Source organism: Anguilla rostrata, chromosome 17, assembly GCF_018555375.3.
Source record: "Anguilla rostrata isolate EN2019 chromosome 17, ASM1855537v3, whole genome shotgun sequence".
Lineage (NCBI taxonomy): Eukaryota > Metazoa > Chordata > Actinopteri > Anguilliformes > Anguillidae > Anguilla > Anguilla rostrata.
In genome coordinates this window covers 12,635,538-12,660,519 of record NC_057949.1, presented here as the reverse complement: position 1 = coordinate 12,660,519, position 24,982 = coordinate 12,635,538, and the positions used below count along the sequence as shown (strand labels likewise).

General features: G+C 41.8%; 1 protein-coding gene across 2 annotated transcripts in view; it reads right to left on the bottom strand.

Moving 5' to 3' along the window:
• card11 (caspase recruitment domain family, member 11) overlaps positions 1-24,760 on the bottom strand; it is a 39,321-nt gene extending 14,561 nt beyond the window's left edge. Inside the window, exons 1-9 of one of the 2 annotated variants that reach the window (XM_064315268.1) lie at positions 24,516-24,760; positions 6,053-6,294; positions 5,107-5,244; positions 4,361-4,686; positions 3,789-3,968; positions 2,927-3,079; positions 1,248-1,373; positions 890-1,075; positions 138-260 (exon numbers count right to left, since the gene is read on the bottom strand). In XM_064315268.1, coding sequence (XP_064171338.1) covers positions 138-260; positions 890-1,075; positions 1,248-1,373; positions 2,927-3,079; positions 3,789-3,968; positions 4,361-4,686; positions 5,107-5,244; positions 6,053-6,287 — 1,467 coding nt within the window. In that variant the 5' untranslated portion in view covers positions 6,288-6,294; positions 24,516-24,760. The remainder of the gene's footprint in view (positions 1-137; positions 261-889; positions 1,076-1,247; positions 1,374-2,926; positions 3,080-3,788; positions 3,969-4,360; positions 4,687-5,106; positions 5,245-6,052; positions 6,295-24,515) is intronic. The other variant, XM_064315269.1, reaches the window with a different exon arrangement.
• Positions 24,761-24,982: the final 222 nt, after the last annotated feature.

The window sequence follows — 24,982 nt, the reverse complement described above, 5'->3', positions numbered from 1 at the left end:
GCGTGTGAACAGGCAGTATATTCAATCTTCGTACGGAGCAGTAAGGCCAGCTAATATAATAAATATATTTTCAGGTACAGTTTTAAATACTGGATCGGCACGACCGCAGTCAGCTTTCAGTAAGATGTTACGCTGACCACTTTAAGGTTGGGTCTGCGTCTGAACGGCATCTCGGACTCGTCGCCAGACTCATCCTCAGGGCACTCTCTTTTAGAGAGGTCCGGGGATATGATGGTCCGGGGGATGTCTCTGGGTATACCCTGTGGAGGAAATGAGAGTCTAAACTGCAGGGTTGGACAAGTACAGGACAATGTAGTTAAGTACTGAACCACGTGTGACGACCAGGCAGCTGAGATATTCGGGTCTAACAAGTGAACGATGGCCGTCACATGAGAGAGAGAGAGAGGATTTCTGAGTCCTGAATTGAATTGCATGGAGCTAGTGTTGTGAGGGACCCGCCGATCTGAATAGAGACTGAGTTGTCACCATGTGGAAGGGAAATCTTTGGTAAAAATAAAAAAAATCAGTATTTGACACATTAAGAAGGTAAAAAATTCTCAAGGAGCCTCACTCTCCCATCACTGGACAGACATTATAATGCAATGGGACAGCCAATGAGGCTACTGGGATTAGGGAAAGGATAGGCTACTGCATATTTATGAATAACAAAACAACCTTAAGTCGGGTGCAGCTGACAGTGTAACTACTGTGAGTACAGTGTGTGGTGGTTGGTTGGTATGTAAATGAGCCTTGATTGGTATTTTGTGTTAACTGAAAACCAGTTATATTCATTGAAATTGGCTGATTAACCGACTGAATGATAATGTAATACGGTAACAACGGGATTGCGTAAGGTTGGCACAGAGGGACTGCTCTCCGCCTGACCCACCCCATTTTCCTTGAAGGCGCGTCTCAACTTGGACTCCAGGTTAACCATCTTGGCTTCCTTGCGCACAATCTCGATGTGCAGCTCATCACTCTTCTCCTCCAGCTCGCGGATCTGCTTGCGATACTTGTCCTTGTCAATCAGACACTGGGAGAACTGGTTCTGGGCCTCGTCTCGGGAACGGAAAGCCTTAGGGAAACAACGGAACCCCGTGGGCGTATTCTCAACTTACACTTTTTGGCAATGGCCTTTATCCGAAGAGAGTGTTTTTACTCCTTCGTGACCAAGTTAAGTCCCCACCCTACTGCTACTTCAGTCTTAGAAAAACAAAGTGTCCTTCAAAACCACTGGCATCTCTCACCTGGTCTCTCTCCTTCTCTACCTCATCCAGCTGGACCATGACAGTGGTCATGCGATTCTTATACATTTCGCAATCCTTCACCAGTGTCGAACACTTCAGTTCCAGATCCTCTTTCTCCTCCAGGTACTGAAAAAGCATGAAAACCAGAAAGCCTTTAGTCAGCTGAGTCAAACGAACACGCACTGTGTGCATGTGCTTATCAAGCACCCTTGTGAGAGTCAGCTGATCCAGGAGAGCTTTAACTACTTTCCCTCACTTTTGTTCTAGAAATGCTTACTGTCTCATGCTAAACCCTCAATAAAACGCATAAGGGGAAACGACTGCATCGCTTTTCTGCTTGTTCACCATGGCAAGTTCCAGAAAGAAATCATGTACGATTCACAAAGCACCTGCCGTGGGTGGATAGTGTGCTGTGTTATCTACATATATTTCAGTGGCAAAATGACTAATTTTTATGCAAATGAGGTTCAATGCAGGGCATGCCTGATTCACAAAGATGATCTCAATTTACCACTCGCAATTAGCATGGGTTTTTCAATATGACCTGAAACCAGACGGCAATGTGTGGCACAGTCTATTTAAAAGCCATGCAATTTGTAAACTCGTAAATGACATGGCAGCTGTCACACTTTCAGGATGAAGACACTAATGACATGTTAGGTGTACAAGAGAGGATTATCTGTAAATTATTCACCATTATAGGAATACTTGAATTAAGCACGTTGTTCCAAGAAATGTTGAAAAGGTCCATTTCCTGATCATTCAATTGATCTTTCCCGCGGTTTCCTTTTTATAATAATCAATATTAATCTCGCACAATTATTTGTGGGCCAAATTGAAGATGAATCCCTTGTGAAAGGACAGGCAAATTTCCAGTTAAAATGACTGCATCAGCACACGCCCAACATCAAAATGGGTGTAGAAAACCCCCTTTTAGTTTGTGTGCATTTGGCAAAACCGTGACACCGCATTTGAAAAAGAACAATTGTACTCAGACAAGTCAGATGAGCCGTAGCGTCAAATGTAAACTAATGCGGTAGAAAGCATGAAACGTGGCGCAACCCTCCTCAAAAATATCTTATAAAGGCTGATGCAAGAAATGTCACGTTTCACGTATCGCTGTATTTGTGAATTGCGTTCACTAAGTATTTTATTTGCCTCAACACTTCAGTGAGTGAGGTTTTAACGTGCCATTTGCTTAGATACTGTAATGTTCACAGCAGCTGTGCAATAAGCAGCATGAACTGCGCTCAGTATTATCTAACCCAATAGTAATGCCAACAGTACTGTCAAGTATTTTTCTAATTTGAATACACCCCCACCCCACCCACTTTTTTTCTCCAGTCTGCATTGCCTGTCTGCATTCACTGCTGTAACCCCCACCCCACCCCCCCTACACAATTCTTTCAAGTGAGTGCAGATAAGTATATGTCCTCCAAAGCACATGATTTGACACTTTTTATCAAACCGCAGTTTAGAGGTTTATAAGGGCTCTCAGAGGTGCGTGCCGCGTGTGGCTTGACAGCTGGATCAGGGGCGCCAAATCAACCGAAGGGGGGTCGCTAGAGACCCAGCCGACTGCGAACAGTCCCTCCCTCCCTGCGTGACATCGGCACCGCCGTGCCAAGGGCAAAGGGTGCGACGAAATCAAATACGTTTCCCCTCCCTCCCACGCTGACCTTGTCCCTGAGTTCCTCCGCCTGCCGGACCTCGTCGTGCAGGTTGTAGACCCTGTTCACCAGCTCCTGCCGGTCCTCCAGGGCCTCCTGTCGATCGTGCTCCAGGATGTCCAAGATGGCCTTCTCGGTGTCCGGCAGCACCTGCTTCCCAGGCTAAAGACCCCACCCAGGCATTTACAGGAGTGAGGAAATTGCTTAGGGCAAGATTCAATTGATATTTTTCCTTACTTTAGCCGTAAAACTACAAGTGATCATTAATTCTGCACGAGCACACAAGTTCATTCTAATAACTTCATTCTAACCACAGCTGAACTAACAAGACTGTATTTGAAGAGAAAAACGCTACTAACACTAATCCCTTACAATCTCACTGTTTCTCAGTGGTAAAAGGATTTTCTTTGAGGAATATCATGTCCAGTGGCACCTGATGTGAGTGGTACCACATTACCTTTGAAAATCCTTAGTCCTTAACATATTCAGTTTCAAGGAATTATTCATCAAAAGGTGAATAACCTAATTTCAGCATCTACAGTAACACAAACAACATTAAATTATTGAAAATTAAAAAGAATATAACGATGATCACAATATTCAGTTTTCATCACCTCAAGGGCTACACTATGGGGTTTCCCATTGGTGAACATTTCATATAAAATGTGAAAATTCATAAGGAGTAAAACATTTATTGCAGATACACTGGCAAACAATGTACATGTATGCATACCAAAAAAAGATCTCCTTTTTTTAGTTTCAAAGCTATGGACCCCATACTGGAAGCCCCCATTGAGATGAACGTTGCACTTGGCACGTCTTGTCAAAAAATGATATGACGGCAAGGACAATACGGCAGCGTATGAGTCACCTGTATGATAGACTGCAGCTCCTGCACTTTCATCTTTAGCACCTCGTTCTCCCGCTCCAGCTCGAAGATCTGCTCTTTGCGGGGACGGTTCTCGATGTCGTTCTTCAGCTTCAGCGACTGTCTTCTCTCCATCTTGCACTCCTCCTCGAGCTTGTTCAGTTTGTGCTTCAGCTGGTCAATCTGAAATGAGTTTGCCACCGTGAGTGACAGACCCAGAAAACAGTGACAGTTTAAAAAATTTTTTTTATTTTTTTTTACCTCAGCCTTCACTTAACTAGCTTCAAAGACAGATAAAAACACTTTTACTGAACTTGTCAAACCTATCTGTAACTAATGGTTTTTCCTGTCAGAGATGCTCTTGGTTTTTGAAAAACTAAAAACCTGAATAATCACTAGAAAGCTAGAAAATTGTTAACTTCACTTAGTACTGAGTGACCTGCTCACCCTGAGACCGGGTACCAATACAGCCTGTCTAGCTGGCAATGGGTTCTTGGTGGTAGTTTTCAGGCGATCTATCTGCACCGCCCGCGAATGTTATTGGCTGGCAGGCCGAGGGCAGGCGTGACTCTGACCTGCAGCTGCAGGTCGCGGGTCCTCATGACGGCCATGTTCTTCTCCTCGCTCAGCTGGGCGTAGCGCATGGCCAGGTTGTAGTTCTCATCCTTGACCTTCATCAGCTCGTCGTTGCAGTTGTTCCACTCCCCCTTCATCTTGTTGTAGCGCTCCTGGAAGGTCAGCAGCTCCTGATTGGTCAGCTGCACCTTCTTGTGCTCGTCCTTCAGGGTGTGGTACTGGGTCAGCGTGTCCACATGCTGGGCGTCCTTCGCCTTGGCCTGCTGCCGCAGTTTCATGACCTCGTTCATCAGGAACTGAGTCAAGGCCTCGTGGCCTTCCTCCACTGTAGAACCACACGAGCAAAAACCCAGTGCCTTTCAGTCGGAGGCAGGCCAAGACTAACAACAACGTGTAGTCATTGATGATTCTTTTTGAGTCACCGCGTTGCCGAACTAGTTGTATATACAAACAAAGTCCTTATAAGAGCAAGAAAGGATCAATTTGGGCGATGACCAATGGGTGATTCGTGCACACATCCAATCACCAGTTTCCATTAGGTGATTAAAACCTGAGTCAGAGCGATTGCTAGAAACATGTGGATCTCCAGAGGATGTCACCCACTTGTGTTAGCATGACATGGTGAAAAGTGACCCCAGGAAGTGGGGCCTGTCATAACCACACATTTAAATGTCTGCTAATAGGTGCTCAGAGTGGGAAGCTGTGTGGGAAATGTGGCCTCCATTTTGACACTTGACCGACTTACCTACAATAGTGGAGAACCTGCGGGTGGGCTCATTCCCCGTGACCAGCTTATAGAGGTCTGGGTAGTAAAACTCCAGGCTCTCCAGGAATACCACGTACCCCCGCTGGCCTTTGGTGTGCAGGATGTCCAACAACCGACCTGAAAGGCAATTCAATCAAGTCATCAGCTGGTCAGTCACAGACATGTCTATTTGTCTGATCCACATTATATTATCAAAATTATCAAAAATATTCTTCTATTTGTCTTTCACAGTTATGAATAAGCTTATTAAATAAACCTATTCATCTGGCTGCTCTGGCCACTGCATGTGTATACAGGCACCATGGGCTCTTTGATCTTTCAGGAGAGAAATAATTTCTTATTCGGATGCATCAAACAATCTCCATGTCTAAATCTGCACAGTGATAGCAAGCTTCCTACTAGTCACAGAATATTAAGTAATAGTTATGCATATTTTCAGATGCCATCACATTTATTTACATATGTATATATACTTTATAGGCAGTGTATGAACATAAAAAATATTTGGTCCATATGTGCTATTTTTATATAAGGCCTCCTATGCAGAAATACATAAATAGCCCTGTCACAGAGCAAAAGAAGATTTAGAATTTCTTGTGTGAGCGCACGTATACGTCCGAATATACACGTGACCCGTCCTCCCAACATTTTCAGTAACGGCAGCTCACGCTGGAATCTGCAGGCAAGTAACTCTTCCACAGCTCAGGGGGTTTAAAAGCCTCCATTCATCATCATATAACACAACCGGAGAAACAGATCCGGAGACGCGGCGGCTAAGTAACTGACTGACGGTGGCATTTGCATGCAAATTATTCCCGCACGCGATTTGCATATGTTCCGCGGGGGTTCAACCACCGCGCGCGCGGGCGGGCGGGCGGGCGGGCGGGCAGGCGGGCGGGGCGCACGCGGTTCCCGCTCACGTCACCTGTGCGGTTGACCCTGGACACCAGCATGCAGGAGCGTAGCACCTCGTCCTCATCCTGCTCGTCGATGGCCTTGCACTGCCGCAGGTACGGGGTCAGCTTGCTGGGGCAGATGTAGCGGCAGAGGATGTAGCGGTTGTTCTCCACGTTCTCCCATAGGGCCTCCTCGCTGTCCTTCTCCGCGGCGTCCACGCAGACGCCACTCTCCATCTTGCAGACGCCCTCCACGGTTAACATAGCCTCCCTGGTGGGGGGGAGGGGGGGGGGGGAACACAGTCAGTCTCACAGCAGAAACAGAGGCTTGGATTCATTCAACATTCGTCCTTGAATTTCACTCTGGCACTTGATAAACGCAACTGCAATGTTTTTTCTTCAAAAATACTATTTGGCAAGTTGATTTTGCCCATTTCTGGTGGTGGGAGATTGTGAATTCATAAACCACAATCGTTGGAGCTACAATGCTCTGTCAGTCACTGACTTGTCTGAATGAATCAAAGGATTTTGCTCTCCACGGAAAAACACAATCAACTGGTTTAAATTTGAGTTTATCATTTTTTGTTCTGCCTGTGTTTACCTCTGATTTCTACACTCAACGAACTCAGAGGAAATTTTGTGTGCAAATGCATTTGAGTCAAAGTTCAGCAGGCACTTGGATTTAGTCCAAGTCCAAGTTTATTTGCTACATGTTTATCATTACTACACTCCAATAAAAAAATTAAAAAAACTTTATATACTCAAAAACAAATGTATTCTAAAATCAAGTACCAGAGAAGTAGAATCTCACAAGGTTGGCTAATGTACTGCATGGTGCTCTCAAAGGAACCACTCCACACCGAGAGGCCAAAATGTTGGAACAAATGAGTGTCAAAGGGCTTGTGGAGCTGGCAAGCTTTTCTGGGAGAAAATGAGTCAGAAAAGGTTTTGGTGTCAAGTACCAGGTACATGCACATCTCCTTGCAAGAGCACGTTGCTTGACATGAGCTCAGTGAGTCCAAATTAAAACGTGTTGTCTTAGAGGCTTTCCCCAATACCATAAAAAATCATTTTAAGCTCCGACCACATAGAGAAATTAAATAAGAATTGTTGGTTGGATAATTTTTTAAGAGGTATACTTCCTAAGTGGTGATGCAGACTTATGCTAACTTATGGGTTATGCAGTGAAGGTTTTCACTGATTTGGAGGAAACGTGCAGGAAACCGTTCAGAGTGCGCTGCTAAACTCTGAGCAGAGAACTGAAACACAGGCCTCATCTTGTGTACATTAAATCTGTCAGTTAAAAAAAGCCAAACAACAGCAGAGGGTTTATGCAGTCACGTACACCAGTGAGTCAGTACTGAGCGAAACCTACCACAACCTGCGGTACGTTCACATTCTCAGATTTATTTTATTATAATTTATTATTCATTTATTTATTATTTTAACATGATTTGGATTGAGAGTGAGGCACGTAAATACAGCCTGATTATAAACAGGACTCCCAAGGAAATACGGAAAATTGCAAAGGACAGACAGGAAAGAAAGCGGCGATGGATAAGCAGCACGGGAAATAAGGAAATGCAGTGCAGATGGACACAGTGCACTGACACAGTTTTTTCCTGCTGGGAAAAGTGTGGAGAATAGCATGGGTCCTACAAATTGAATGAATCCTCACGCATCTAGCAAAAGGTACAAAACAAGCAGTTTCATCTCGTTCGTGCTTCGTCTTCTCGTCCGCTGTGCTAGCTCGCCCAACAACGCACTGGTCCTGCCCACTGCTGGCTACCATCGCCTGTATGATGCTCTTCTGCTTTCACTGTGACTGATCATAAGTGGAGTCCATGTTGCTGCTCATGTCTCGCCTGAAGTTTCACTATAATGGCTCACTTTCCAATGTATCAAGGTGATCTGGACATAAACTAATCATTATCCTAATGATCGATGCTCATGGCCATTTCCAGACAAGGACATGTGAAGGAAGACTAGTAACTTCATACAGTACGCATGACGCAAATGCAAATCGCTGTATAAGCAAATGGATTTGTACATAAAAACCACCACTTTGACTGGGGTAACGGTCAGCCCCAAATCCCTTTTGCATATTCTCCAAGCAGCGTAGAGATCCGCCCGGTCCCGCGTCATCACCTCTGCCCGCACAATTCCTGCATTGTTTCCCCCCGCCCGTCAAGTGGCTCGGCAAATAAAACCCTATCTGATATCACCTAGGGTTCCCGCAGAGGCCTTTTGCATAAGGCTTTCATGCTCTCTGTCGTGCCTTCATAAATCTGATAGGCCCGCTCAGAAGGACCTATTGAAGAGCAGGCATTTGCCCTTTAATTTTCATCCTGAAGGTTAGGACTGAGGAGCACTCCAGGTTACGGGCAGTAATTAGGCTGATTATTACCCATTTGCAGGTCTCTGAATGAGTCTGTATCGTATCTGCACCCGCACTAGGGGCGCGGACGATAAGAAAACCGGTGATAATCCCGACTGTAAATATCCTGGTTAGCACGTTAGCACATTGTGATTGTTGAGAAAAATGTGTTACTCAAAGCATTGATCTGTTTTTTTTTTATTTACAGTACTGTTCAAAAGTCTTAGGCACCCTAGATTTTTAAATATAATATATAGTATATATTTGGTCTTAGATGTTTATTTTTTGTTTTCTGCATTAGTGTGTCAGTAGAAAAGAGCAAATTTGCGATTTCCAAACATGAATTTTCCAAAAAAAGAAATTTCACATATACATTTTGTATTTTGTTAAATAAAGTAATATTTTAAGTAATAGACTACTTTTCAGATAAAAACTTGATCAAGGGTCCCTGGGATTACCTGGAGCAAACGAAACAGCCAAAGTCTGCAGAAGAACTGTGGCAAGTTCTCCAAAATGCATGGAACAACCTACCAGCCAATTCTCTTATAAAACTGCAGGACAGTGTACCTAAAATAATTGATGTAGTTTTAAAGGTAAAGGGTTGTCACACCAAACATTTATTTTATTTAGTTTTTAACTATTTACTGCTCTTTATATTATTTTTTCGATATTTATAACCTTTCATTTCATTATTTTTGAAAGCATCTTAGCTGTACAGCATTTTTTTTTTACAGGTGCCTAAGACTTTTGCACAGTACTGTATTTTGATTTGCAAAACCTTTTTGACTGTACTCAGCACTCATTTAAATGTGTAACATAGGATTATTTGCCTTACTGTAACGGTTTCTATGAAGAAATGATTTGTTGAATTCAGGCTGTGCACTGGCTTTAAAGGATAGACAGTTGGTTTCATCTCCAGGCTCTCACTGATTCTTGCTTTGATTCAGCTCTTATTTGGCTAGTTAAAGTTATTGCTTACAGTTAACTGAACTCACCTCATCTGGTTTCTTCAGTCTGAACTTGTTTGTTATAAGGGATTTACTACACCTGGGTCAAATACGTATTTGTTTTGTATTCAAATACTTTTCTATGCTTTACTGATCTTGTCTGGTGTATTGGAACCAATGAAATAATCTCAAAAAGTACAAACCCTGTGTTCTGGCAGGCTCAATTACACCAGGCAAGATCAATAGAGCACAGAAAAGTATTTGAATCCAAAATAAATACGTATTTTACCCAGGTCTGGGTTTTACAAAAACCAGTAGACTCTCTTCAGTTGGCTCTCAGGACCAGATTTGGGGAACCCTGTGCAGGAGTGCAAGTAATCTTACCCAGTGATGTTCAGGGCTTGCAGAAAAAGTGGTTGGCACAAAGCAATTAGAGGCAAACGTATATCTGCTAATAAATCTATTAAAAAGTCACATGATGCAGGCCTGCTTTCTGAAAGGCAACAATTTTAATAAACACACTTATATCATGTAAAAGGATAATCTAAGCATAGCCTTACACTGTAAGTAGTGTCCTGGAGAACATATACTGATATTTGAACAAAGCAATGTGTTATTATGGGTTTTCAGTGATTGGCTTAGTATTTCAAATGGAGTTTTCAGTAAATGCATATTGATCCGTATAATCTGCATTATTTAGGTGTCTCGTCAATGGAATAGTGAATAAACCGTGCTGCAGGAAATGCTTGCAACAGCAAACTTTGCACATTAGGAGGCAAATTCACATTGTCTTCCAGTTTGAAACTTTACAGCCATTAAGTCTACAGCAAGGTCACTAATAAACTATAAGGAAAACACATTCTTTCTTAAAAGGGGAGATTTCTCAAGCACAAGAACACACAATACATGAAAAATGTAACAGTGCATCACTATACAAGCATGACTGTTTAAATCTTTTAAGGTGTCGAAGTCACGCACGTTATTCCTCCTGTCTGTTGCACATGGTTGCAGGAAAAAACGAAATGAAATGTTTTGTTTGTCAATGCTAAAAACGTGGTTTTGCTGTGTGTCAAAGCACTGAGGAGATGCGGCACACGATGGAAAAATATGACAATTCTTCGGCGTCAGCCGAAAAAACAAATGGAAATATGACTGCAGGCCAAAGTTGTTGCCACAAGCTTATCTCAGAGATGGCGAGGGGCAGATTGATGGCATTCTCAAACGCCAGCCGCTAACAGGGCGCGACCGTGCCCACGTCCAAGCATCACTCTGAACAGCTTCTCCTCTTCACCTACACTGCTTAAAGTGAGTAACAAAGCTCTTCTGGCGCTTCTTCTCCACTGTTTTTAAGACGTCACGCTTCCATTTCACCTTCACCAACCCGCGACATCCTTTAGAAGGGGATTCCGCCGTGCAGAGATGACACCAGAATCTCGCAAATAGCAGTGGAGACATCACGCTGTGTACACATGCTCTTTAAAGGGTGCTTTTGAGACCTCATCGCCAGTTTTCCTGTAGTGAGACTTAATAACTGAAACCCACAGGCAATAAGGTACAAGCAACTGTAAGTAAATCCCTTGGAAAAGGATAACAAAGGATAACAAAGTATGTGGTACATCAAAGGGACTTGGTATATCATTGTCAAAATGGCACAAAACTTAGCTTCTTTGCTTCTTTCAAATATCTCCACAGGATTTTGGGAACTGTGATGAAATTAACCCAGACTGAACACACAGAAAGGGCATATGGGCTAAAAGCCAATCCCTCTCTTCCTCTTTCTCTCCCTCCCACGCTCTTCACCCCCAACTCTCTTTTGTTCTCTCTCTCTCTCTCTCTCTCTCTGTATGACACAGACTGAAATCTGTCTTGTAACACCGGAGTGCACTCGAAGTCGATCGACCGGAAACGCCTACCACACATTCTTTGTGCCTGATCTGATTATAGAAAAGCCACAAACCAGCACTACACCTTCAGCCAATCAGCTGCAGCTCTGCTCCCCCTATTTGTGAGTTCAGAAGAACAGCAGAGAGCTGTTTTTGTGAGACAAAACATTGGGACAACTGCAGTGTACAGAGCTGTGTGCTAGGCTGAACAGAAAGTTCTAAAGAAGTAGGAAAGTGGGGAAACAGGAGACTTAAACATATGAAGTGCGTAACACAGAAATACCTGTTTCGTAGCATCAGTAAATTCTTCAGGGTTATGAACTTTACAACTCACTGAGCATGGCTCGCTTTCAAGTGACATTCACTTAAAACATCTTCCTTGAGACATTTTTACTTGTTCCCATTTATTCAACCAGCTTTGGACCAACTGACTCTGTTTCTTCTTCTTGAATAACATTTCAGCAATGGTGTTGCCTACCAACTGACCTTAGTTCACCCAGATCCAGAAATCACAAGTTAATCCAGAAAACTGTTTACCCTTTACAATAGCCATATCCTCCCAAGCCAAAAGTACAAATTCCTGTCACCTTTACCACTGTTCCCCAACCAACATTATGGTTGCTCCGCTGTGAACCAAGAAACAACTCAAGATGTCTGCCTCATGCTGAACTGCTGTGCAAACACATGCTCTGCAAACGTCCACAAAAACGGAGGCCGGCATCTTGACGCCGATGGCCACAGATGCAAACTCTTCAGCAGACCCCCCCCCCCCCCCCAAGCATGGGTAACGATGTGAAGCACCAAAACGCACCATGTCCGTCCGGAATAGCTTCTCCTACTGACAATGCTCACAAATATCAACAACACATTCAGAAGATAACCAATAAATGCAAATTGATTGATCATACTGCAGGACTCACGTACAGAAATACTACCGTCTGAAAAATATTATGTGAGAATATTTGAAGTATAACTATAGAAATTAATAGACAGTTGGTTTATACTTCATGTAATTATACTTCATGTTATTCAAAAGTATAAAATGGAATACTTCAAGTATGCTTCAGAGTGGAGCTGTTTAGAGAATGATCAAATATCCATAGAAGCACAGTTAACACATCGGTGTGGCCAGGAAGTTTTGAAATGCATGATAGTGTATCTGTATTGGAACTGCCCATCCCAGGGGACTTTTGGGAGAGTTTGTGGTTTGGTCCATGAATACTGAGTAGCCTTCCAATGAAGTCACATACACACACACACACATTATGCTGGCTGGTGCACAGGGCCCAACCCAAGTGGAGTGACCAAAATATGATGCAAATTAAACCAAGCTGGATGATCAGATATATGGGAGAAAGCCACATGGTGACAGATCAAATCAAATCAATTTTATTTGTAAAGCGCTTTTTACAGGTTTTTATGACAGGTATGACGATAGAACACTCTTAATGGAATATAATATAAAATCGCTACTTTTCAACCCCTTGAGACAGCTCCTTTGTAGAGCCATAGTCCAAACATTATACTTTACTGCTTTCTCATTTCTTTTGTGAAACCCTGAGTCTTGTTAGAACCACTTGCCAGAATCTATGCTGATTTATGCATTTCCTTGATGAGATCCGTCTGTCTGACCTGCTGCTGTTGCGGGTGGCATCTGTGTGTATCCCTGTTTAATCCAGCCAAGCCTCTCCAAGCGATTTTAGCGCTAATGCTGATTATTTCCTTTGCATGTTTGGTCACGCACTGGAGTACGTTCAAGTTTCGGTTTGATAAACGTTTTAACCCGAGCAATCCTGAGTAAACTAAAGGCCCACTGAACCCATGTCTGCTTTCACTTTTACAAGGTAAATTTGGTTCACAAAGTAAATAAAGACATTGATCTGACGTGGAATATATTTCACTAATTCACCTTTGTTAATCTGTAATGCATGTATGAATATTCAAGGAATTCTCAGAATTTATGTGGCCTTCGTTGTTATCTGTTCTTATCTTTGTCATTAAATATTTTGTCTGCCGTCTAGAATATACCACTCTGGGCCTGAAATTGTGCAATGTGGCCAGATTTACTGTATGAGCAAATTTATTTTCCTCTGCTAAAGTGAGGGCTTTTGGTCAATCAGACAATGAATTTCTGATCCACACTGTAACCAAGCATGGAACCGTCCAGACCCATGGCACAACTGACTTCCGCAGACACATTTTAGCTGACACCACCTGCACATGCATCCCCCAAAATGTCCCTCAAAGGTCGTCCGTGAGTGAGTGAGTGATCACAATTTGCCATGCATAGCCCACGGCAGCAGATCCTGCGCGTCGTGGGTAAAAGAGGCAGCTGAGAAGCCTTTAAGTTTCAGGCCACAGATGAGCACATGTAGTTCAGATATTTTCATAAATATATCAGGGACTCTGTCACCTGGAGAAAACCTCTGATCAAGCAGCAAATGGACTCAATGCATTCATTCAGAGCCCACTGGTGACTGATACCAAACCCTCTTTGGACCTCCAGGATCAGAGCGTTGTCCTCCTGTATGTGTGGAAAAACATGCCATTTCCCCAAACCATGTGCTTGACCTGTCATCTACTCCCAATGGACCCATGCGGTAATCCCTGGAGTAAAATGTCGACAGTAGTGGCAACAAAATACTACTTTGGGAAAAACTTTGGGAACCTGTGAACTTCTGGAACCTGTGAACATCAGCTGCAAAATAAGGTTTTCTTTAGCTTCTCTTGTTTGTCTGTTGTGTTTTATTTATCATGAGGCTACTCTGTCGCTTCTCTCTTTGAGGTCTTTCATAAAAATCAAAACAGGCATTTTGAGATTATTCTTTGATCTCAGAATGGTTTCAGCGTGAAAATACCAAAAAGTCGATTCGGCAGAGGAATTGAAATTCAGTTCATATACAGAAATTCAGCCTGTGGGTGTTTTCTCATAGACTGAAAAAAGGGAGTGTTTTCCAATGAATTGAATTGTGTGAAAAAGCCTGAGGGTTCTCAGGCGATGCCAACTTTAGCACTTTCAACATCGTCTCCTGCCCGCACCTCTTTCACAAGTGGTCCGCCCCCTGTCCCCTATCTGGTCCGTGTGCATATCAGGCAGCTGGATCATTCCCACTGGCACAGTGAGCCTGAGGAACTTCACAGAAAGGCACCATCGAAACCTGATATCAAGAAGTAAAAATATATAAAACAAACCATTTGAAATGACCAGAACGGCTCCACGGTCCATTTTGCAAGACGAAAAACTGGGGGAATGCACTCGGTTGGGCGTATTATAATTCACACTTATTCCGGGCCACCAAGTGTGGATGGAATATCCTGCTAGACGCTCTCCTTGAATGTCATTTTCAAAGACGAACTGCTTCACCAAGAACAAGTAACTGTATTCAATGTAAATGGAGCCGCATTACACCCCATTCTCTGCTCCTACACGCCTCTCCTTTTTTTTCAATATATCGACCCATATTTAGTATTTTCACTTGACGTGCACTTGATGATGACGTAAGAATAAAATTTAAAAAATCTTATGACAGCGGCCACGTGGGGTAGTACATGGGAAAACGTGCATCTAACACATCTTGAGACTCACTTTCTGGTGAGTATACGAATATAGCTGGTGCCAGTCAGCAAGGTGTGTGCCAAGCACTTGAGCAATTAATCATCACAGCCAGCTGTCTCAGAGAGCTGCTGCCGCATTTATGTGCAGAGACCGAAGTAGCTGAGTTCTTTGTGAGATGGTTTGAAATGCTGAGACCATAGCACCATTTTCATGTGACGAAAAAAAATCTGCTGCTTTTTAGGAACTGGTCTTTTGCATCTATTCAACACCATGCCTCGAATCCACTGCCAATGGGAGTACTCAATATAAATACAGCATAATGAAGGCTACTGGGTGGCTCATCCTGTTAAAGGCGCTGTCCTAGAGCGTGGATGAACCCCCGTGGTCCGGTGTCGAACCCGGACCGTGCCAGTGCCAACTGTGGCCAGCAGCCCTGCAGGGTAACGCGTAATGGGCTCTACGGTCGCACAGCCATGGGAGAGTTTTCTCACTGCGCACCCCGCGATTCCCATTGGTCGAAAAATTCCAAAGCCTTGAGAGTGATGTCACAATACACCAATGTAAAGACTTTAAATTGGAATTGTTGCTCACAATACTGTTGGCAGACTTTCTAAAATACCCTACTCTCATTTTGTACCAATAGAACTTTGTTTAGATTAACCAATAATCTGTGTTAATAAAGAGCTTGGCATTGATGAATCCCAGTTGTGTATAAGGTTTCATAATTAATTTGGGTGGCTATTCAGTTGTTAACTGAGGCCCATATGAGGTTCTACTCTACCTCTATTCTATCTGAAAGAAATATACTTCATCCTTACATGCGAGCAGTGCATTTAAGAAAACCGTTAATTTTATTAAATTCATTACAGGAGCCACTTAACTCGGAACATAACTGAAGCAAATATAGTACTTACATGAACCAGAAATTAGCTCAGAGTCAGGCTGAAGGTCAAAGCACATTTCTATACAGAGCTTATGATATCGAATATGTTCCATAAGACTCGTGGTGAATTTACAACAGAATATGTGCTTCAGGAGGCCACAAGAATGCTTTCTCGCATCGCTTCAAACGGACCAAATGATCAAAGACATCTAACTAATGCAAGGCTACTAAGATTAACTCAAGGTAATGGCTTTTTCAAAGTAACCTGCTGTCTGGTAGCACAGCGGAAGCCTGTTCGAGCCCACTGTTGTGTAATATGGAAGGAGTAAGCCAATACCCCATCTCCTCCACATTCACAATTGGTCCAGTGTTTCATTACGGTGGCATTGAAACCTGGTTTGGGACCTGTTTAACTGTATTAAAATAACAACGCAGGACACTCTTCATTCAATCTCTGCCCCAATAAAGACATTACAGTGTATTCAGTGTCTGAACCATAATTGCAAACACCACAGAGTGAATGAACAATGTGAGCGCTCAGTGGTCCCAGCGGTATGCGATATGTCCTGTGCAACACGATACGACTCAGAACCTAAGAGCCCATCAGCAAAATCAGGTCATGAGAGCTTGCATACACCCGTCTTCAGACAATCAAGCTCACAGTCCACTATCATAACTCCATCTCCCGATTACACGTGATGACACTATCTGTGACATCTTTTATAATGGTCTCTCATTTTGTACTCCCACAGTAGGTGAGTTCGGCTGAAGAGATTTACTTATTCTGAGGCCCCTTGCCACCTTAATCACAAGCACAGCTGCACTCCGTATATTTATCAGAACTTATCAGGAGTGGCCACGCCTACTTCCCTTTATGATTCACTCATACTGACAAACATTCTGTCAGGTAAATACACAACTAACGTACTGTGGGTGACTTCTCTGTGTAAGAAACAAACATCAGTGTCATTTGCCAGTGAATGAATGTCTGATGAAAGCACTGAGGTGAGTGACATCTATTCACCGAGGGAATCTACTGAGGATGTTTTTCGTCTAGTAAATTGTCAATTCAATACTTGTCCTTAAAAACCATTAGACATTGTCTGAGAGAAAGAGAGAACAAGAGAGAGAGAGAGAGAGAGAGAGAGAGTGGGCAGTGGCACAAACAGTATGTTCTCTCCATGTGTTCAAAGAGGGAAAAAAATGTATAATACACAATAAAAAATTCAGATGAGAGCAGGACATTGTTAGCACTTGCTGAGCAGAATAGCCCTGAGCAATGAGATCCAAATGGATCTGCGTCTCCCTATATGATTCACGACCGAGCATGCTGGGAGCAGCTGGAACCAGCATCAAAGAGCATCAGCTTCAAAACACTACTGATCAACATAATGAAAAATGTAGACAACATCGCACAAATTGCACTCTTACATGACACGCATACTTATTTCAGTTATTTGCTCCACTTCACAACAGTTGCTATGACACCAGATGCATCCCCCCTATTAATAAAATGATCTGCACCCAAGTTTTCTACGAAGCTGAAATCTGCAAATGGCAAACGACGCAGAATAATGCTGTTAGCATTGACATGTATCGTCCTATTGGCGACTTTATAAACCCACATGCTGCAGCTCAAAGTGTACAACTTAAATAGAGAGGGCTTTCAAATGAGTTATTACCAGAAATTAATTTAACAAGTTATGCTCACTGCAGCAAATCCAAAAATAAATAGAAATTTTCACACAAATTAAAAATTGGATAATACAATTTTAACATGATTAATAAGGCACAGGAAATAATAGTTTTAAATGGTAACAGAATCAGGGCAACTTAATTAATTAGCAACTTCAAATGAGCACAACTTGTCGTGATGTCAGCTGGATATAAAAGGACCAACAGACCAACACCTTTCCCAAATAATAATAATAATTTCAGTCATAGCCACATATTTATACAAAAAAGGCACGTTTGCATAGATTCTCCATTTGTTTTCAGTGCAGTCAGTGCATCTCATCTGGCACTTGAATTTTCAAACCAAATACCAAATCAAAAAGCGGCAAAACATATCATATCCTCCATGTACTGTTAGTAATCTTACATGGCAATAAATATTCAGAGCTTTTATTTCTGTCGGGGAGCACATGACTGTTTTAAGTGCTTTCAGGTACTTCAGCAAGCATACATCCTGTCAACACATGCATTTGCCAGTCTAAAATATGTCAGACATGCTGTACTGGGGTCCATTTTCAGTCATAGCAACATCTCTTGTCCAGGAAGTGCTCTGCTAATGAACCGAAAGATGAATAAACGCTTACTTCTGATGTCATGTAAGTGCGACTCAAATTGGAGGTGAATCAGGCCAACCAAACTTTCCAGAAGTTCTGAAGTTCTGTCAACAACCCGTTAGATTTCAGGGAAACCAATCTCACAAACTCTGACTTCCTTTTTCACACCGTCAGCAGATGGGGACGCCGGGGTTCAGAGCTCAATAGGCTGGACAATGCCATGTACACTTGGTGTCAAGCGTTCCATGACAGTGCAAGCTAAGCTGCGATATGTCAGTCCAGAGTCCAGTCTATAGTGCCACAAAGCCAGAGAGCCATCAATGAACATTAACTGCAATCCCCAGCCATTCTGAGGTGCAAGCCATTGCACCTCCACTTCCAAACTAGACCTCTTGCACAGAGCACATGGTGAATGGGAGCTGTCTCCATGCCTACAGCGCACTCCTTCCACTCCTTCCTGGCCTGGAGCTGAACCGGCATTACAACTCCAGATATGCAATGTCAACCACTGCACATGAAAGTGACTGGTGACCGAGAACATTGACACTCCTATAACATTCCAGTTGCTGTATATCATCGTCTCCCAGCCATAATTAGTGTGCATTAAGCCTTTCTTCTTGTACTTACAGGTACAAAAACATAAAAGTCAAAATAACATTGATAATAGACATATTAGGACATACTGTAGGCACACCATTCTACAATATAATGTGCTAACAAATAGAAAAGTCGCTGAGTTATTATTATTATTATTATTATTCTTTTTATTGTAGAAAATTTGGGGTGGCACAGTGGTGCAGTGAATAGCCCTATTACCTCACAGCAAGAAGATCTCGAGTTTGAATCTCATCTGAGAGCCTTTCTGTGTGGAGTTTCCTCCGGTACTACAATTTCTTCCCATAGTCCAAAGACATGCACTAGGCGAATTGGAGACTCTAAATTGCTCATAGGTATGAGTGTGTGAATGGTGTGTGGACTCTGCAATGGTTTGGCAACTTGTCCAGGGTGTATTCCTGCCTCTTGTCCGCTGCATGTTGGGATAGGTTCCAGCCCAACCAACAAAACCCCTCAGTAGCCCAGAATAAGTGGTTTAGAAAATGGACAAATGGATAGATGGAACTCACAATTTTTGATAACATACAAGCTTTGTGGAACTTTTGGAGCAAAAATAATTTCTGAATTTCCAATGTATAAAGGGTGTATAAAAACATCAGTGTTCCACATTGTCTTCATTTCAAACAACAGGGTCAGTTGCCCAAGGTTACATAAACATGATTCCTGTAGCTGTGAGTCTGTTTAAGACTTCTGAGAGGTTACTGGGTTGGTGTGGAACACCTTGGGCCTCATTTCTAAAAATGTTCTTGGATTTAAAACGTAAGCATGCAATAATCTTAAAATAATATCCCAAGTTACGCTTGATAACTGAGAATGAAAAAGTTGCTTATGTCGGTTTAAAGTGGTGTATCTGTATCTTACATCTTATCTGTGACATATAAATCTCAAATGAACTTCAATTTGGACATAGGTGAATGTGTTTTGCGAATACCCCGTCTTGTGAACGAAGGCAAAACTGCAATATTCCTCTTAATAAGGTTAGATTTTGACATTTATTGCACTCTACAAGCCTAAAATTGATTATCAATTAAATGTTATTCTTCAAGCGCAAACACTATAACCAGCAGCGAATTGACTTACATCTAGCTTAACCTTACCTAACTACTTAGTCATGGATTTATGCTTAAGCCACTATTTTAGACACAATTTGATTGTAAGACCATTTTACAAATGAGACCCCTTGTCTCACTAAGTTTTACATTTCAATGTGATTAATAGTAATCTGCAGAAGTTGGTACGACAAATTCCATCCTTGTCCACAATTAGAGTACCTTTTTCTCAAATCCAGTTTGGTGTCGTTTCAACAACTTACATTAATCAGCCATTCTTATGACTATCAACTTCTACTACTACTACTGCTACTGCTACTACTACTGCTAGTGCTACTGCTACTGCTACTGCTACTACTACTACTAATAATAATAATAATAATAATGATGATGATGATGATGATGAAGATGAAAACACAATTTCATTATCATTATTTAAAGTAATATCATCATAATATTAGAATATCTCAGAGACCAAGTAACCATTGTTAGTGTTAAAGTTAAAGTAGTTTTATACTTAATGAAGCAGATGCACTGATTTGCCATATCCACCTCCCCTACAGCAGTTAGGCTATCTCTACAGGATGTTACAGTTGGTGCGAGTTTGATCGACGCTATAGCCATTTCCTGCTTTGGTTTCTCCACACTCGTGATGACCTCTGGGTTTTCCACTCCCTGGTGCACAGCTCTCTCTGCCTGAGCTCAGTAAGGCACATTGCCTTATTAGTCTTCAGGCTTTTCTAGAAGTGTGCTGCTTTTACATCCATCTGTATTGAAAAGAAGATCTCTCACAGGTTTAAATGTTCACTCTTGGAGATTTACTGTGTATAACCAGGGACTCAGTAAACATTATATAATTTAAATGTTCCCAGTTAAAAATATTTTTGTTTTTCTTAGGTTGTAATGCCATGGAATTATGTGGAAAATAATACACACCCCAAACACCCTTGCACCTTATGAGTTCAAATCATAACTTTTCTGCAAACAGAAAAAAAATAGATCTGAATTGTTCAAGGACATTTTAAATTACCGTTATTAATTAGCCTTGATTTAGACCCGACATTAATCAGACTTGATTCCCACCTAAGCAGTAGCCTATTTATTTTTCATTGTGAATGGTCAGCTGAGTCTCTGGCAAACTAAAGTGAGTATCTGAAACACAAGCGTCATTTTCTGAAGGACAAAGCCAAGCAAATCAAGTGTTATAGCATGCCTGCGATACACACCGTTGTTTATTCAAATTCATATTTCCAGTAACTGGGGCAAGAGAGAAGTAAGCATGGTGGTTTGTCTCAGTGGCAATTATCCCAAGGAAAGTTAACAAGGTGTTTACCAGTAATTAAATCAATTAATTTTTTTGCCCCTGGAAAGGTGTTTACATGATGCAATGAAGAACGTAAGAAACAGAGGTCATTTACAGCAGGGGTGTCCAATCTCATCCAAAAAGAGCCGGTGTGGGTGCAGGTTTTTGTTTTAGCTCAGCACTGACACTGATTCTACTTATCAAGGTCTTGATTGAAGACCATGATTAATTAATTAGCTGAACCAGGCATCGTAGTGCTGGGCTAAAACAAAAAATGACTGTTGATGTCATTGTGCATTCTTATATTCTGATGTATCTTTCATTTAGAATCTATGCACACTGTATGAGGGTCACTGATAGCAGGGTTGAATACCTATTGTGTCATTTTGTAGTCCATTATGTAATACCAGGAACTATTCTCAACCTGTGCAGGTTTAAGATTATCCACCTGCCTAAACACAAGCAATGTAAGATTTGTGATGCATCCCAGTGTGGGCCTTCCTCTAAGCAACAAATGATGCATACAGTAGTAATGTCATTAATGTGTACAGGGCAGCATTGCTGCAATAACATGAAATTCAGTGTTTTTCTCCCCTCTTTAGCTGCGTTTCCACCGCAGGAACTTTACCCCGGAACTAGGAACCTTTTGAGGAACTCAGTTTGTTTCCACCGCAGGAACTAGGGTCTAAATTTAGTTCCGGGGGCTTTAGTTTACCCCCAAAAAGGTTCCTGCTTGGGGGGTAGTACTTTCCAAAAGTACCGGAACCTTTGGGGTGGGGCGCAAGCGCTGAAAATTTCTGATTGGTCGACTACTTGCAGTGTTATTTGTTTTATTTCAACCGCCATGTTTAAAAATCTGCAGTCGCAAACTGATTTATTTTCATAATAACTTCAAATCAAACTTGTATGTTATGCGGCGCAGTAGCCTAGTTTTTGTAATAGCCTGCCAACGTCTTGGAATTATAACGTGTGCTCTTCTGTTCTTTTCTTGCTTTAGTATTCGTTTTATAAAATGCTAAGCATTTGTGCTGGGACAGCATATTACGTACCAAAACATTCAAACGGATTAATTTGGTTGCTGAATATTTTCTTCCGGATTTTCTTTGTAGCCCGTTGTAATTGACTCAAAACGTTTGATACAGTTATGTGAGGTATGCGGTAGTTCTGCGTAATTCACATTGGTGATACAGTAAAAGCAAACTGGAAATCACCTTCCACACTTTTTGTCAGGGTAAAATAACAGGTTAATTCTAGTAATCGTCCCTTTAGCTTTTTCAGACTGCCGTAATTTTACTCTGCCATTCTTCAATTCCACAAAAAGACCAGGAAGACTATGGACTAATTTATGGTGCATGATTCGCATCTGGAGGGCACACTTCGCTGCTCGGCTAGCAGTAACTTCGAAGGAAAGCAAACGGTGGCTGTACCACTGCTAATTTAAATTTTCATGCAAGTCCGAGTTTTCATTCGATTCTTGTCATTTTGCGATTAGCCTATATGGAATTGACGATGAGAAAGTAATCAAACAGCAAATTGTTTACAACGTGTGCATGTTTTCTGCTGTTGTTGCCAGTTATATTGGAAATGTGAATGCATTCTGTCGCCTCGGATGTCAAGACATGAAAGTGAATGTTCGCATAAAAACATAATGAATGTGTTTGAGAGGATATATAAATCTTACAATCTGACTATTGGCCTGTTATATCCTATTTGTTGCATAACAACGGTCCAAGTTCAACTACCAACGACAGTTTTGCTTGACAACGGTAAAATATGCCCAAACGGCTGCAGAAGGATATTTCAATTCCAGGTGATTAAATCGATAAAAATCAATAAATACAAAAGTAGCCTAACCATATATAGTCATTGTTGGTAACCCGTTGTATATAAGTGGAATAAACCCCTCCGGGCTGTCCCGGTTATTAGAAAATAATGTAGGCTACTTCGGTGGTAGTATGGGGTTACAGAAGAAATCATAGGACAGATGGACCGACGACAACATCGCTTTTTCATACGTCAGTTGGCCAATTTGCCTAATCTTCACGGGACTTTAGACCGCGGTGGTAACGCAGACAACAATGTGCTGAAGGAACCTTTTAGTTCCTTGAAAAGTAGTTCCTGGGACTAAAAGTTCCAGGTACTTTTGGTGGAAACGCGGCTTTTCATTCTCTGTGTCAAGCAACCAGCACTTTTTTAAACTTACAAGAATTAGAACTTGCGTCAGGACACATATTTGGAGATCAAAACTCCTGCAATATGCAGCGTGTATCATAATCATGTCTCCTTCATCAAGCTGTAACAATACCAGCTCTCTTAACTGAATCCAACTCAGCTACACTTGAAAATGGCTTGTAATGGCTTTTGTGAATAACACATTCAGAGACCAATTCATGATATCAAACAGTACACAGCAAAATGTCCAGAGTAATTTAAACTCACTCTGATAGATCACTTTTAACACTACAAAAGAGCATATCGCCCCTATTGAACTTATGTAATTTCAGCACTGTTTGAGTTAATGTAATATTTCGGTGTATATTCGTTTCTATCCATAGTTATTTAACAATTGCCAAATCACAATTAGGCCTAGTGCTGTCATTTACTACAAACTGTTTACCTGCCCCCCTTTCCCATGTGCCACTACATCAACATTTTTTCCTTCAGTTAATATAGTTGGTTAGGACTTGTTTCCCTCCTACTTTCCATTTAAATTAATTTTCAAGGTAATGCATTTATTAGTTTCTGTTCTGTTCAATTGGTAGAGTACTTTGAACTCCATGCACATGGTCCCAACTGAATTGAGCTCACTAAGAGGTGATTTAACACTGAGATGTTTGTTGTAAATTCACTCAAATAGAGCCAAAATGGTTTCTAAGCACATGACTAGAATTTTCCTTCCTTTATCAGCTTTAATCAGGTTTTATACTTATCACAAATTCCGTTGATTGTGAGCGTACTGATACTGCATATATACAGTAGAAAGGCTATCATATTGCAGGCACACACACACACACACACACACACCGTAAACCAATGCCCCTAATCCAAACCACTGTAATCATTGCATATCTATGCTGCTCTACCACTCTTGTGCTTCAGTCACTTCACAATTACGCCAAATCTATTCACCTAGGCGTCATGAACAAATCAGCATGGGTTGGCAAGGATTTAATAAGAACTTCGTTTCCACATTAAACAAATTTCCGTATTCTTTATTTATATTAATCGTGTATTTTTATGATGCGATTACGTCTTCCAACAATCCAGTGTGTCAGTGGAGCAGAAGTGTTCTTTTAATAATTCCTTACCACTCAAAGCCTAACTGAACAGTGTTGGTGCGAGAGATTTTTAAAAAGTTTCAAAAAAGAGTCGCACATTCATGGGAAAATTAATTTGCTATTAAACCAGACAAACCATGACTAGTCTAAATCAACTGTAAAACGCATTCGCGCTCACATGTAACTACGGCAACCGAGGAGAGCTGTGAATTGCATCGACATTTTTCGGGGAAACTATTTAAAAGTAAGAAGAAAGTTACGGCAGATAGCCTAATCGCTTGGGCTTCCTACATATTAAACATGGGATTCCTACCTGTTACGAAGACGGCTTCCTTTACAAGAATCTGGGGCCCAACGTGTCCATTTCCGAACGAAGTGATAGGGAGAAGTTGTAAGTAGCTACGACTAGGGATATTGTAAGGTGTTAATTACCAGAGCAAAATCGTCGTTTAGTGTCAGACGCAGAGTGTACTTTCGACGCATCAGGGTGTCACAAAACTATCAACAGAGATGTAAACTGCAGGGGAGGAGCTGCGGGTGGATTTACTGCAGGCAAAAAAAATGCGTAGGTTCCCGTAATGAAACTTTGCCGCGTAATTGTCGGTGCCTATTTCATCTTGGCCAAACTTTATGGAAACGCATCGCCTGTTTGTCAGGGAAGCCTCCTTTTCAATGTTTGCTTCATAAATATTGTTCAAAGCTCCTTTATATAGGGTAGCCCCATGCCTGCTCTTTAGAAAACGCGAAAATATAGCTTCATAAAATAGAGAAGTCACCTGA